The sequence below is a fragment of the Rhinopithecus bieti genome, unplaced genomic scaffold (assembly GCF_001698545.2).
Source record: "Rhinopithecus bieti isolate Rb0 unplaced genomic scaffold, ASM169854v2 scaffold_24263, whole genome shotgun sequence".
Lineage (NCBI taxonomy): Eukaryota > Metazoa > Chordata > Mammalia > Primates > Cercopithecidae > Rhinopithecus > Rhinopithecus bieti.
Genome location: NW_016811410.1, coordinates 1,111,679 through 1,127,381, shown reverse-complemented (window position 1 = coordinate 1,127,381; position 15,703 = coordinate 1,111,679). Strand labels below are relative to the sequence as shown.

Genomic DNA, 15,703 nt, shown 5'->3' with positions numbered 1-15,703 from the left:
ACACTTGGTTTCTACTAAGGGTACCCTTGGCATGTGCTGATTTTGTTAAAAAGAAAAATAAGAGACTATGTCAGTCAGCTTCGGCGGCTGTAGCGAAATATCACAGGCTGGGAGGCTGAAACAAGACTTTTACTTCTTACAGTTCTGCAGGCTGGAAGTCCAAGATCAAGTTCCAGCAGCGTTGAGTTTCTGGTGCGGAGTTTGTGGCTGGTTGGGGTGAAAATTCCCACTGTTTACTCACACTGCTGCTTCTTTTGCACATGTAAGAGTGGGGAGGGCACTGAGCTATTTCTATTAAACACCAGCCCTGTTGCAAGACTTCACATTAGTTACCCCCCCTAGCCCACCTCCAAATACAGTCACACTGGGGGTTAGGGCTTCAACCCATACATTTGGGGGAGGTGTGTGTGTGCGGCAGAATTCAGTCTGTAGCAGGCAACTCCTGCATAAAGCAGACATTGGTTTATACATCAAATGGATTTTGCTGGAGTCAGGCTCAGTGTCGCTGTAAGGAGGAACCCTGGAGGTATTAACACAAGCCGGTGATGCCGCCTCTGCGCAGGCCTGAGGCCCGAGCCTGCAGCACCTTCCCTCCTACCCTGCCCTGGCAGCGGGTGTCATCCTAGAACAGAACAAGCCCCTTTTGATGTCACTGGGCATTGCCTTGGCGGTTTACTCAGAAGCTAGAGGCTGGCCTCGCTAGAGCCCATTGCCAGGCCCTGGCCACCCCTAAATCTGTGTCCACAAAACCCTCTGGAGTGCCTGCTCCGCATGGTGGCCACTGGCCACACAGGGCTGCAGATCAGTGGAAGAGGCCTTGTGAGCTGCTGCCAAGAGGCAGGTGCCCGTGCAAAGCCTTCCTGGGAAGGAATCTCACTGGGGTTGTTAAATGCTGGTTACATGTTGAATGATGTATTTATCGCGTTTAGTAAAACGTATTGTTCATTTTGGCCATTACTTGTTACCTTTAAAAAATGTAGCTACTAGAAGCTTAAGATGAAAAAATGTGGTTCTCCTCCTCCGTCTACAAGCTTGTCCTATTCAGAGCGGCGGTGTCCCCGCGGCCTCAGACCCAGGGTCCAGCCCGTGCCCTGGCACCTCCGCGGCCAGGATCAGCATCGCTGCCCCGGGCCCCGCGCGGAGCCGGCTGTTCCTCCGTGCTCTGCGCTCCTGGGCCCTCACCAGCCTCTGTCCCCGCCGAGCCCCCTTCGTCCCTGCGAGGGTTCCCTGCACGCCCCGCGCTGAGACCCAGCCTGGCCCGGACCGGAGCCCTCCGGGACGTCAGGGTGCGCCACGCGGACTCCCGGCCTGACGCCGCCTCCCCTCTGTCTTCTCTGGGCCGCAGCCGCTCCTCGTGAGTGAAGTCGCGGCTCTGGAGGCGGGTGGGCGCGCCGGGAAGCTGCACAATCCATGCTCCGTCTGCGCGGAGAGCCGGGCGCGCGTGACCCGGCCCCTGCAGGTGCGAGTGCCGCCGCCCCGGTGGGCTTCCCTCCCCGGCACGCCCGGTACGCGGCTGGACCACTGCGGCCGCGCACTCGGAGGGGCGGGACGGTTCCCTGGGAACCGCAAGAGAGCGCACCTGCCGCCGGCGCCGGGAATACACGGCCCCTTTAAGAGGTGAGGCCGGAGCAGGACCGTGACGTCATAGAAGTGCGAAGGGCGGAGTCTGTGCGCAGCCGCGGCGCGGGGGGCGGAGCGGGGGCGCGGCGTTCTTGCGGGCCTGACTGACAGGAGCGCAGTCGAGGAGAGGCCAGTACCAGGCCGCCGGACGCAGGAGCACCCCGAGTAGGCCCCGCCCCGAGGCAGGCCTCGCCTCCACGAGGGCCGCAAGTTCCGCACAGGCCACGCCCGTCCCCCAGGCCCCGCCCCGCTCTGTTCAGGCCTAAGCCCAGCTCAGGCCCCGCCCCCTAGGCCCCGCCCCTTCGCAGAGGCCCCGCCCCGGGCCTAGCTCCACCCCGCGCGGGCCCCGCCCCAGGTTCGGCTCCACCCAGAGTCAGGCTCCGCCCCGCGTAGGCCCCGCCCCGGGCTCGGCTCCGAGGGGCGGGACTTGCCCTCAGCCTGAGTCTGCGGCGGCTGCGGGAACTTTCCCAGCGGATCTAATGGCTGCGCGCGGGCCACTGTGAGGCGCGGCGGCGAGCGACGGGCGCGGGGCCGCGGAGCAGCGAGCGAGCGAGCCGCGAGCCGGAGCCCGGCCAGGCCCGGCCGACCCGGCCGAGCCGCGATGCGGCCCGGGGCGCCGCGCCCGCGCCGGGCGCAGCCTGACGCCCGCGGCCGCCCGCGAAGACACGGCGGCCGGCCGTCCCGAGGAAGCCGCGGCCGCCGCCCGCCGCCCAGTCCTGCGCCCGCGCCGCCCGGGCACCATGGCGGGGAAGGCGGCCGCTCCGGGCACCGCGGTGCTGCTGGTCACGGCCAACGTGGGCTCGCTCTTCGACGACGTAAGTGCCCCGCGCCGGCGGCAGGCCCCGACCCCGAGCCCGGGACCCCCGACCCTGACCCCGGGGTCCCAAACTCCAAGCCCTGGACCCTGGACCTTGAACCTCCAGACCCCGAGGCCTCAGACTCTGATCCTTGTACCCAGGACCCCAGACTCTTGTCCTGATTCCCAAGGCTGGGAGCCCAGACCCCTTGATCCCCAAGCCCGAGACCTGAAGACCTGGGCCCTGAACCCCGAACCCCATCCTCCAGCAGCTGACCCTTGACCCTGGGACCCTGCCTCTGAACTCCTGTTTCCAAATCCTGACCTCGAAACTCCAATATTAAAACCCCGTCAGAATCCCTGTTAACAGTCCTTGGAACCCAAACCCCAGAAACCGGGTCTGTGCGCACCAAACCCTGCCCCAGCCCTGATTTCCGAATCCTCAGAACCCTGGTCCTGGAATGCCCATCCCCAACCCTGGCCCTGAACCCCAGATCCATGGTCACTGGAATCACAAATCCTGACTGCAGAAACCTGGTTACAGAACCTGCTCTCAAACCTCTGTCTCTGGTCCCTGAGCCCTGGACCCCACCCCTGAAACATAACCACAAGCACTAACCCAGGAACTTCTGACGCTGGGCTGTGGCCCCAGACTCCTGTCCCTGTTCCCCAAACCCTGAATTCTAGCCCTAGAATCCCAGCCTTCATACTGTGATCCTTGCCCCTAAAGCCAATCTAGCCTGACTCTGAACCCCGAATTTCAAGCTCAGGCTCCAGCTTATAGCCCTGAACCCCTGTCCTCGACCCCTGAACCTGGAACCCTGGTTCCAGAGTCAGGCCCCAAACCCAATTCTGAACCCTGCCCCTAACTCTGGTTCCTAGATCCCATCCTTGGCCCCTTTCTCCAAAGAGCTCCTGCCCCTCAATCCTGAATCCTGATCTTAAAGCCTGGACCTTCAGCCTGCTTCCCAAACTCTAACCCTTGACTCCCACCCCAGTCCCTGTCCTCTGAGCCTAGGCCCTCCTCTCTGGCTGTCAGCCCCAGCTCCTGTATGCCTGGATGCCGGCCTCACGGTCCGTCTGTCCCGGCAAGGCCAGAGGTTAGGGTGCCCTCATTTAACCCTGCCACTTAGTGTCTCTTTAGTTCTTAAATAAGGGAAGTCTGTTGAAAGCCCTGTAGAACTTGATATTTCTTATTTATTGAAGAAAAAGATGCTGAGAAGCTCTTCAGGGGCAGAAAGGGGATGCTGATTGCCTATGGCCTTTACCTTCTAGGGCTCCTCCCACCCAAGCCTCAGTCCCACCCAGGATCCTGGGGCACCCCCGTCTCTGGAGAGACCAGGGAGCTGAGGCTCAGGGCACACTGGGAGCTCCCCAGAGGCAGGCCAGGCTGACCTAGTTCGGCGTTTCAGCCACGGTGCCACCCTGCTGTTGGTACTCGTGCTGCCAACCCAAATAAAGCAGAGTGCGGCTCCAAGTGGCCCAGATGGAGGCCGTGGAGCCACGGACGCTCCCTCCCTCCCTCCCTAGGTGAACAGTGGGGCGCCGCACCAGCTTTATGACGGATGTGTGCCACTGATGCACGCGTGGTTTCCATTTCAGGAGGAGGTCTTGTGTCTTTGCTGGCAGCAAGCATGGGTGAAGTGTTTGATGAAGCTCAGTTCATGCACAGGCTAGGTTTGGTTTTTATTAACAAAAGGCGCTGTTTTTCTGTTTTTCTTATTTTAACTTCCAGGTGCCCATGTATTATACTGACCTGCTGGGGACGAACTGCTTTCCCTCACACTTTGTTATGGACAACTTCATCTAGGTTTATGTTTGATCATTTTCTGCAAAAGTGCCTGGCATGGGTGTGTGTCTGTATATTTGGCGTTCTATTCTAGGCTTTCCAGTAACATGTCACTGTAGCATGGTTTGTTCAGATGATTCAGATCCGTTAGCTGCGGCTTCAAAGCCTCAGAAATGTCAGGAGCATTAAGCATGGTGGGGCATTTTAGTCTCAATGGGAAAAGAGTTTTTCTGTGCAGACATTCTTTCCAGTAATCTTTGATTCTGAGTTCTAGCATTTTTGTTGTGTTTAAATTGTATACACATATTTATCTCTGTTGATATCAAATTGGGTAACTTAATTCACTTTTGTTTAGCAACATAGTTTCTCTGAGTTTTCATTTTTCTTAAAGGCTATGTGGAATTTTGCATTCTGTTTATGTTTAGAAGGAACATTTGTTTTGGTCAACAGCACATAGGTTAATTCTGAAAGGTGCATTGTGATTTCAGGGCTGAGTGGAAACGTATCTGTCTGTGTCCGAAGATTTCTTAATGTGTGCAGGTCAGTCCCCGGGGGCCAGACCCAGCCTCCTTCAGTGGAAACCAGCCAGGCACTCACATTCCCAGGCCCCCTTCCTTGGTTGAGCTTTGGGGTGTGGTACTTGTGGGCCAGAAACTTGGCCAGTGGAAGGGAATTCATGAGTGAAGGAGGTTTTGGTTGCTTGGTTTGTCCTGGGTTTCGGGGGACCTGCTTTGTGATTCTGTTTGCCTTTGTGCAGCCCGTCCCGTGCTGACGAACACACCCTTCAGGCAGTACTCAGGCTGTGAAGGAATCTTTCTTGCCCAGCCTCATCGTGTTGGAAGCCAAGCTCGTCTGTGACTAGTGCTGGAGCTGGTCACGGTTCTGAGGAGGAAGGTGTTTGATTCTGAAGCAGATGTCCCAGCCTGTGACGGACTGTTTTCCTTTTGTGCTTAAGTGACAGGTGGTTTGCTTTTGCTTTTGCAGTTTTGAAAGTCTCCCCTTATAAGGCCCCTCCTCCTCCCCCTCTTTTTTTTTTTTTTTTTTTTTTAAGACGGGGTCTCATTCTGTCACCCAGGCTAGAGTGCTGTAGTGATGCAGTCATAACTCACTGTAGCCTCAACCTCCCTGACTCAGGTGAACCTCAGCATCCTGAGTAGCTGGGACTACAGGCGTGCGCCACCATGCCTAATTTTTGTAGAGACCAGGTTTTGCCATGTCGTCCAGGCTGGTCTCGAACTCCTGGGCCCAAGCAATCTGCCTGCCTTGGCTTCCCAAAGTGCTGGGATTACAGGTGTGAGCCACTGTCCCTTGTACAGAGGTAACCCCTCTCAAAACGCTGTGTGCATGAACTTCAGCTGTGGTGTGTAGCATCCTGGGATCCACACAGAGTCTTGCTCGGCAGCCCCTGTTTGCTCGTGGTTACTCCATCTTTGTGGCCCCAGAGTGGCTGTTCTGTGGGCTGCGGGGCTGTCCCCACTGGGGGACAGACAGTCTGACCTTGAGCAGACAGTGTTGCGGTAAATGCCTTACAGTGTACCGGTCCCCGAGCCCTCATCCCTCACGTTCCTAGAAATTATGGAGGACCCGAAAGAGTTCTTGTTTATGTTGGTTATAACTACCAGTGTTTCCCATATTGGGAGCTGAGACTGCATGAGAACACGTAGCTCGCTGCACTAGCTGGCAGCGCGATGACATCATCCCACAGCGCAGGCACCCCCTCAGGTGCTGGCCATTCTTCCCTAGGCGACAAGGAGAACAGAAAGGAGTCATTTTGTAGTATTATGGAAATAGTTTTGACCTAGTCAACCTGTGAAAAGGCCTCCTCAGCCCAGTCCTCCCTCCCCAAACTGTCATGGGCACCCCTGTCTCTGGCCAGGTGGCTGGGGTGCCTGGGACTTTCCCAGGCTTATTATACGGACTGCCAGACCGCCCTCAGTGAGCCCTGCAGCTGGTCTTTAATTCCTGAATTGGACTCCTGCTGTCACTACTTGTTTGCTTGGAAAGAAGTGACCGGGGTCCGTATTTAATTGTTTTGCTTTGATGTGGCTGGTTTTTTGACAAGTGAGGTTTCTGGCTTTTGGTTCCTTCCATTTTTATGAGAAGGGAATTGAGGAGGTGAGATTCTTGCCAGCTGTGGCGTCATAACTGTGTCCCACCCTTGCATGGTCAGGCTGCTTCTTGGTTCTGAGAGCACAGCCCGCTGGCGGGTATCTGCCTAGCGGCCCTTCCTGCTCCTTGTTCACAGCTAAGTCAGTTCTGAGCTGGTTTGCCTTTTTGCTTAGTCAGCTCCCGGGCAGCCCTGTCCCTCTGCCCAGACCCGGGGTTGCAGAACAGCTGTGAGAGTGGGCTCGGCAAGGGCTCGCTGGCAGGGACCTGAGGGCCTTGCAGTCAGCAGGTGTTGATTTGCCCTGGAAGAGTGTGGAGGTGGCGGAGCTGCTGTGGGTATGGAGTCGGTGATGGTCAGCAGTGCAGGCTGGCATCTCTCTCTGGTAGCATCAGCATTGCCTTCTTTGCCATGTGGTTCCTGGCAACATCAAAGGTACCGCCCTCTCTCCCACCTTGAAAACTCTGAACTCCATGTTCCCTCCAGCCACTGCAGGACATCCTGACTCTCTTCCATGGCAGCCCTCGAGTGGGGTGGGGGAGGTCTCCCCTCCATGTCCTTCTCCAGGCCTCCGCCCCAGCACTCCTGCACAGCAGGGCCCAGGGCTGGGTGCGGGTGGTGCCCAGCTGGCGGTGACTGGCCTGAACTTTTGCTCCCTCTGTGGATCCTCTTTTTACTTCAGGGACGTTTCAGTTGGTAATGACTGTGCTGGGACAGAATGCACACACCATGTCCCTCACCCATTTCTTTTTCCTTTTCTTTTTGGTTTTGAGACAGGGACTCATTCTGTTGCCCAGGCTGGAGTATGGTGGCTCACTGCAGCCTTGGACTCCTGGGCTGAAGTGATCCGAAGCCATCCTCTCACCTCAGCCTTCCAAGTAGGGGGGACCACAGGTGCACGCTACCACACCCAGCTGATTTTTTTATTTTTATTTTTTGTAGAGATGGGGTCTTGCTGTGTTGCCCAGACTGGGCTCAAACTCCTGGGCTCAAGCAACGCTCTCACCTCTGCCTCCGGGAGTGTTGGAATCACAGGTGTGAGCTGTCACACCCGGCCCTTTCACCCATATGAGGTGTACAGTTCACTGGTTTTCAGTATATCCACAGGGTGTGCGACTGTCACCACAGGCAATTTTAGAACATTTTTATTACCTCAAAAAGAAGCTGCATTAGCACCCAAGCCCCATGTCCCCCAGTTCCCCCACCTCCTGCAGTCAGTTTTCATCTCTGTGGATTTGCCTGTCCCCTGTATTTCACGTACGGAATCAGACACTGCCCTTTGATCTGGCTGCTTTCACTGAGCATCTATTAAAAGTGTCCATGTTGCAGCATGCATCCGTCCTTCATTGCTTGCTTGCTTCCTTTCTTTCTTTCTTTCCTTCTTTCCTTTCCTTCCTTTCCTTCCTTTCCTTCCCTTTCTTCCCTTCCTTCCCTTCTTTCCCTTCCCTCCCTTTCCTCCCTTTCCTCCCTTCCCTCCCTTCTCTCCCTTCTCTCTCTTCTTTCTTTCTTTCTTTCTTTCTTTCTTTCTTTCTTTCTTTCTTTCTTTCTTTCTTTCTTTCTTTCTTTCTTTCTCTCTCTTTCTCTCTCTCTCTCTCTCCCTCTCCCTCTCCCTCTCCCTCTCCCTCTCTCTCTTTCTTTCTTTCTTCTCTTTCTCTTTCCTTTCTTTCTTTCTTTTCTCTTGCTCTGCCACCCAGACTGGAATACAGTGGTGTGATCACAGCTCACTGTAGCCTTGACCTCCTGGCTTCAAGTGATCCTCCTGCCTTAGCCTCCTGAATAACGGGGACTACAGGCATGCACCACTATGCCCAGCTAATTTTTTTTTTTGACTTTTTGAGGAGATGGGGTCTCACTGTGCTGCCTAGGCAGGTCTCAAAGTCCTAGCCTCAAGTGATCTCCTGGCCTTGGCCTCGCAAGTGCTGGGCTTACAAGCATGAGCCACAGTGCCAAGTCTCTTTATTCACGTTTATGGCTGAATAATATTCCATTGTGTGGATACACCAGGCTTTGTTTCTGTGTTCATCAGCTGTGGATGTCTGGCCCGTTCCCACCTTGCGGTTCTGGTGAGCAGTGGATGTCTGGCCCGTTCCCACCTTGCGGTTCTGGTGAGCAGTGGATGTCTGGCCCGTTCCCACCTTCCGGTTCTGGTGAGCAGTGGATGTCTGGCCTGTTCCCACCTTCCGGTTCTGGTGAAGAGTGCTGCTGTGCGCATCTGTGCAGACATCCCTAGGCGAACATGCGTTCTCAGTGCTGTTGGGTGTGTATAGTCATGGCATTGCTGGGTGACGTGGTGAGTTTGTATTTAACCCTCAAGGGCCTGTCGGGCAGTCCACGGTGGCTGCACCACGTCACACCCCTACCAGCAGGGTCCCAGGGTTCAGGTTTCTGTACTTCTTGGTGTTGGCGCCCCTGGGCTCAGGCTGGCCACCCTTCTCCCTTCCTGGAACCTCATCTAGACTTACGGCTGTAAGTGCCACCTCTGTGTGGGTGCCCACTCCCAGGGAGAAGCGCACAGCCAGGATGCCAGCCTGCAGTAGGTGGGGCCCTGCTCTGCTGCTCCAGCCAGAGCCGAGTGCCAGCTCTCAAGGAGGTTGGGGCGTCCTCATTTCGGAGGCAGCTGTCTTCCTCCCTGTGTGCTGGGCACAGAGCATGGGGGCGGCCTTTGGTTCAGCGTCTTCTGCAGGTGCCCTCCCTTCCCCTGTGCAGCCGTGGGCGTGGCTGGAGGTGTCTCAGCAGCCTTTTTTTTTTTTTGCATTGCTGTCTCTGACTCAAGATCACAGTGCACTTTCCCTGGGAGAATTATGACCTGTTTGCCAGAGCTTATAAGGGGCAGGATCATCGTCTCCAGGCAGGGATGGTTAAATACGACTGTGGTTCCGGCCCTGGCCGCAGGGTACAGGAGCTACTTCTGCCACCTCAGGAAACCACGTCTTGAACACCTGCTCACCTTAGCATCATTTCGGGTCTGTCCTTGATTTTTAGACTTTTGGAATAAACCTGGTAGTTCTCTGTTTCCCAGCTCTGTGTGCCCCTCTCCCTCTGGCCCTGGCATTTGGGATGCAGCAGGCCATGCTCTTTGGATTATTACGGATTCAGCCTTTGAGAACAGCCGTGTTCTCTCTGCTCACAAACTTTCATCCCCCGTTTACTTCCTGTTTTTATCAGTCTCTAGAGTTGCTGAGGAGAGAGTTTAGATCACTCGGGTTGGGGGTGGGGGTGGGACTTCTTTGGTTTGAAATATTAACGATTCCTCATGTTTTGAAGTAAGCACCCAGATCGACCTGTGGGGCAGTGTTGTGAGAATGTCTGCACGTAGGCGTGGTCACGTCCGTCCCTGTCGCCCGCACTGCTCCCAGAAGCCCTGCTCTGGCCAGCGCCACTGAGGAGTGCCTATCCTCAGAGTGTGGAGGTGTGGGGCAGGTGGAGCACGGCAGGGGGCCCCACGCAGCTCCTGGATGGCTGTGCTTGGTGGGGGCCTGATTCTGAGGGAAGAGGCTGGTATTGGGGTGTTTCCGTGGACTTGTTGGGTCTGATTCAGAAGTTACAGAAATCCAGACCCGGACCTGCCCCAGCGTGAAGCATTACATGTACAGTCCCTCTGTCCAGGTCTAGAGTGGCATTTGGAAGGAAGGCTTTGACCAGACTGGGGTGGCTGAGAGGGCTGCTTGGGGCAGGAGAGGGCAGGTCTCTCTGAGTTGTGGGGCTCGCAGAGGGACAGCCTCCAGGGAGGTGTCCTCCATCCGGGAATGGGGTCCAGGCGGAGGAGGGTGGGCATCTCTGCACATGCCACTCTGTGCCCCACTGCCCCTGCCAGGGTGTCCCCGCTGTTTCCTGGGCGGGTCCTTCTGATGTGAACGCACTCCAGTGAAATACTTGTGGGGGCCCTAGGGGAAGAGGGGGCGGAACAGGCAGGCTGTCCCCATGCAGACCTGAAAGTGGCTGTCCAGTTCCGCCTTCCTTTGCTCGGGGCCATTAATTGGGACACTTGGGAATCTCAGAGCCCAGTGGGAACCAGGACCTGGGCTCAGAGGCTCTGGAGCCCCAAGTCTCGCCCTGCCAGGTCTGGCTGGTGCTGCCATGGGCTCAGATCTGGCCGGTTCCGAGCTCCTCCTGCTCTGTGGAGCTCTGAGCGCTGGCTCCAGGCCCAGCTTTTAGGAAGGTCATCTGCCTCAGTTGTGGTTGCTGCCTCCTCTCGGACTGAGGTGACGAGAATGTGGATGGCGCCTGCACTGTGTCCACTCTTTAGGCTCTAATGTTAAAGGTGTGTTTGGAGACGTGAAAGTGGCTCTGGGGGAGCGTCCACCAGGTCCTGCCTATGTACAGGGCCGGCAGCACTGTTGTGTTGGGGTGAGTGGCGGAGGCATCTGGGGACGTCCTGGAGCCTGCAGCCCTCAGCGTGTCACGCCACATACTTACGTGATGAGGACACTCCCGAGGATGTGGAAGCCGCCAGTCGCCCTGGGTAGGTTGGGGCTGGGCACCACTTCTGGGGCAGGTCTGGGGTGATGGTGCTCCCAGCCGCGGGGGTCTTATTGTTGGCACAGAAGTGGTTTCCCAGCGGTGTGCCCTGAGTGTCGGGAAGGCACTCTGCTGCCACTCCAGGCTCAGAAGACGCCGCTTCTGGTTTTTCCCTGTCGTGAGTGAGAGCAGCCCCACCTCCAGGAGCATGGCCTCCGGATCAGCCTGTTACTTGAACGCTGACCCGCCGGTGGGTCTCAGTGACCTTAAGCCGGTTGTCTTCTTGGTCCTTCTCTCTGACAGGAGTTTGAGACTCCTTTTTAGGGGTTGCTGGGGATCAGCTGGTTGCTGTGTCGGGGGGTGTGCTGCCCCTTCTGTGTCTTGGAAGGTGGGCGAGGGCTTAGCAGGGCTGCCTCGGCTGGCTTTCCCCGGCGCCTTCCCCCAACCCCTTCCCCACCTCTTTCCCATGCTGTATTGTCCCAGGTGTCTCTGCGTGGGGTCTCCTGGCTCTGCAGATCTATGTAGCCTGCACGGAACTGCCCCTCTTCCTGGGTGCACTGCAGACCCCGGGCCCTCTGGGCTCTGGCCTGTCCCCTTGTCCCCATGTGACTGCCCAGCTACTGTTCTTCCTGGCCTTTCCCTCTTGTTTCTGCCTGGGCCTGCCTGGCTGGTCTTGTCTGGCCCTGCCTTTGGTCCTGTGGGCACCAGGACTGCGCTCTGGCAGGGGCAGACTCTGTTTCCTGCTCAGCAGAGCCCAGGCCTGGCCCTGGTTAGCAGGCTGTGTCATCTGCTGCAGACAGCCTTCCTTTCTGTGTCCTCCCCTCTCGGGGTCCTGCATGACTGGTCCTCATTCCAGGAACCGGAGGAGATTGAAGAACCAGAGACTTAACTTTGGCCCAAGTCCCTGTGGAGAGGAAATCCCGCCTTCAGTGCCAGGTGCGAGGCCACAGTCCAGGTCCATGTGGATGCGGGGCAGGCCCCTCCCCTCCTCGCACGTGTGGCCTTGGGCTGTGTTTCACCTGTCAGCCTGTCTGTGCCCAGGGAGTAGGAATCCCACCTTGCATGGTGGCTCAGGATGGCCAGGGAGGGCGTGGCTGTCACATGGTTTCTGAACCGTCAGCCTTCGGGCCGAGTGAGGCATTACTGCCATCGGGTGTCCCTAGAGGGGCTCTCTCCATCCTCTTCCTGGCGTCGGGCACTCTCGGCGGCCTCTGGGTAACAAACAGCCTGGCCTTTGCTTCTGTCCGTGGTGCGTGGTCCAGGCTGAGCAGTGCACTCGGCTGCCTAGGTGGTGTGAGGTTCTGCGAGCCCAGGTCCTGCTGCCTGTGGTGAATATGACTGGGAGGGAGCAGCCGTCTCTGGCCACCTGCCTGGCATCTGGGGTTCCCGGGAGGCCGGGCACCTCATCCTCGCTGTTGTCCTGGGCTGACCTCCCATCTCCTCCATCCACCCAAGTGCCCGTGGCCTGAACAGGACTTGGTTTTTCACACCTTCATGCCTCAGCTTGAGGGGCTCAATTTTCAAGGGGTTCCTCCTGGACGCCTCACCTGGGCAAGCAGGATTTTCCTCCTCCTTCAAGGGACAGCCCACGTGCCCCAGCCCTGTGAAGTGTTCTTGGTGACCCACCGAGTTAGTCCCAAGCTCCCTGCCCGTCATACTGTGTTTTACCGTGACTGTGGCGTCACCCTCAGGTGTGCTGACCTTTGGGCAGCAGCGTCTGGGGCAGGGACCATGGTGTCTTTTTTTTTTTTGAGATGGAATCTCCCTCTGTTGCCCAGGCTGGAGTGCAATGGCGTGATCTCGGCTCACCGCAACCTCAGCCTCCTGGGTTCAAGCAATTCTCCTGCCTCAGCCCCCTGAGTAGCTGGGATTACAGACGCGCACCACCACGCCTGGCTAATATTTTTTTGTGTTTTTAGTAGAGACAGGGTTTCACCATATTGGCCAGGCTGGTCTCGAACTCCTGACCTTGTGATCCGCCCTTCTTGGCCTTCCCTTTGGGTTCTGCTCAAATGGGTGTGGGGGTGGGGTGGGGCCAATGCAGCTGGAAGGGAGTTGGAGGAGCTGTGGATCTGGTAGTCCCTGAACCGTGGTGGTGTTTGCGGCCACAGATGCCATGCTCAGGAGGTCAGTGGGGGCAGGGGAGGGGGTGTTGAAATCACCAAAGGCCAGGCCAGGCCTCTGCTGCCTGTTGATGGTGGCCCTGGAGTCGGCTCTGCTCCTGCCTCACACCCGGCGAAGAGGGCGAGGCCTGGGGGGTTCCGAGATCTGGTTGGCTTTTGTGTTTGTGTGTTTAACAGTGTTATTTACCTGGGATTTGACTAGCATGCAGTTCATCCAATGTGAGTGTGTGGTTCACTGACTTTGAGAAAATATTTACGGTGTGTAACCATCACTGCAGCTCAGTTTTGAGACACTTCCCCCCTCAGTCCCTGCTCCCAGCCCTGGGCCACAATTGCTTTCTGTCCTGCCAGTTGGCCTGCACCGAGGGTTCACATCCTATCGTGGTTCACATCCTATCGTGAACCATAGGATGTGTTGTTTTCATACATCTGGCTTCTTTGACTTAGCATAACGCAGTATTTCAAGATTTGTATTGACATGCTTTGCATATCAGCAGTTTACCTGGCTTTTTTTTTTTTTTTTTTGAGATAGGGTCTCACCTAGGCTGGAGTGCAGTGGTGCAGTTGCCACTTGCCGAAGCCTCAGACCCCTGGACTCAGGCATTCTTCCTGCTTCAGCCTCCCGAGTAGCTGGGGCCACAGGCACAGCCACCACCCCAGGCTTTTACAATTTTTTGTAGGGATGGGATCTCACTCTGTTGCCCAGGCTGGTCTCGAATTCCTGGCCCAAGTGATCCTCCCACCTTGGCCTCCGAAAGCACTGGGATGACAGGTGTGAGCCACTGCACCTGGGCTCGTCTGCCCTGTTTCATGGCTGAGCAGCGTCCCCTGTGTGGAGGGTTTCTCCAGTCGCCCATGGATGGACATTGGGGCTATTGTGGCTGGTGTGCTGTTTATGAATAGACACGTGCCTGTGTGGACGAAGGTGTCACTGCTCTAGGGCTGGCCGAGTGGTCACTCTGTGGCTGTTTTTCCGGGAGCTGCTCAATTCTTCCCATAGTTGCTGCCCCATTCATGCCCCGTCAAGTGGTGTGGAAGGATTCTAGCTGTTCTGCATTGTGCCAGCACTTGGTGGCATTTGTCTTTTTAATTATGGCTGTGTGGTGGCATCTTGCGGTTTAACTCTCATTTCTGGTCCTGCTTCCAAATAATAATTCCCCACAAGGATGGTTATCTTGCTGCATTAGTAATGGCTTTGACAGCTGGATGATGGTGTTGGTGGGCTACCCTCTGCCCACCCCTCCAGGAGGGCCTGTGGGATGCGAGGCCCCTGCTAAGAGGCTCCCGTTTGCCTGGCAGGTGGCAGGTGTGATGAGCATGGTGAGTGCAGGTGAAGCAGGAGCAGACAGGTGCGTGTCCTGGAGCTCTGCAGCTGCAGGACGGGAGCCGGGCTTCCGTGGGGCTCTGTGACACAGGTTGGGGCCTCTCAGCCCAGCCTGGGCTCCTGCAGCCCCACCCTCTGTGCCTGGTCTGCATGGTGGGGATGGTGTGTCTCTGTTATAGGACTGATGTGATGACTGGGTCACTATGCCTTCGAGTACAGAGTCAGTCTGGAGTTACTAACCAGGCATTAGGGGATGGAGTCAGTCTGGAGTTACTAACCAGGCATTAGGGGTTGGGGTCAGCCTGGAGTTACTAACCAGGCATTAGGGGATGGAGTCAGTCTCGAGTTACTAACCAGGCATTAGGGGAGGGGGTCAGCTTGGAGTTACTAACCAGGCAGTAGAAGATAGGGTCAGTCTTGAGTTATTAGTATTTATGGGGGAGAGCAGAGAGAGCTTAGGAGACCACTTTGCCACTGTTTAGGGTCAGAGTGGTCCTGCAGGTTAACTCACTTCTCCAGCCTCTCAGAGATGTGGTGAGGCTGCTCCGGGTGACTGTCTCAGGCCGCTGGCCTGTAGTCCCTGTCCTCTCCAGCGACCACTCTCTTCTGGGTGTCAGTGGTCTTTGGGAGTCCAGGTGCGGGTCTCAGCAGCAACTCTCTTGGTTCTGCGCAGCTAGTGCCACCTGTGAACCTGTGACACTGCTGTTATTCCAAGGTGAACCTCACCACACCTGGAGTAGCGCCCGTGAGGAGGGAAGCGACACCCTCAGGCTGAGCATTTCCATGAACCTGCCGCTGTGTCCCTTGATGTGCTGAGAGGGCCTGGCTGTGAGCCGCATGGTACGAACCTCCTGAATGTGAGTGGCCAAGCCGGCATCCTGGTCTGGGCATGCAGGCTGCAGGACGTCCACTGTAGGACAGCTGCGGGTGGGGGCGTCTGGCTATTTCAGTATTAAAACAAACAGAAACACTAATTTGGTCCCACTGGACCTCATGGAAGGTGGTGGAGGTCTGAGGGGCCATGGTCGCTGACCTCGCCTCCTGTTGTCTTAGATCCTTGGCACTGCAGGGGCGGTTCTACCAGACCTAGCTGTTGTCTCTTTGGCCACCAACTGGCCCCTATGGCATTTGGCCTTCAGGGTAGTCACTGGGTGTGCGGCTCTCTAGGGTGGACCTGGCCATCCTTGGGTGACAGTGGGCCATGTGGTGGGGACTCTGCAGCCCACCTGGAAGGGGGTCCACCTAGAAGGGGCTGCACTGTGGTCCATTTGGGCCAGTGGCTTCAGTAGCCACACGCTGCTTGGTGCAGGTTCCTGCCTGAGCCCACTGAGCAGATGAGGGGCCAAGGCCCAGAGCACGAGCCTGCTGGGCAGCTGCAGAGCCTTAGCCCTGAGCACCCTCCCTTGCTTACCTTTCAGGCTTCTGAGCGGCTGTCAGTTGCCACCTGCTGGCACTGTGAAATGTTAGACGCAGAGTTGAGTGGGGGAGC

The 15,703-nt window shown here is 56.9% G+C and overlaps 1 protein-coding gene across 1 annotated transcript in view; it reads left to right on the top strand.

Moving 5' to 3' along the window:
• Window positions 1–2,039: 2,039 nt before the first annotated feature.
• INPP5A (inositol polyphosphate-5-phosphatase A) overlaps window positions 2,040–15,703 on the top strand; it is a 242,348-nt gene continuing 228,684 nt past the window's right edge. Inside the window, exon 1 of the mRNA XM_017893832.1 lies at window positions 2,040–2,435. Within this exon, the coding sequence (XP_017749321.1) occupies window positions 2,361–2,435 (75 nt within the window). The 5' untranslated portion in view covers window positions 2,040–2,360. The remainder of the gene's footprint in view (window positions 2,436–15,703) is intronic.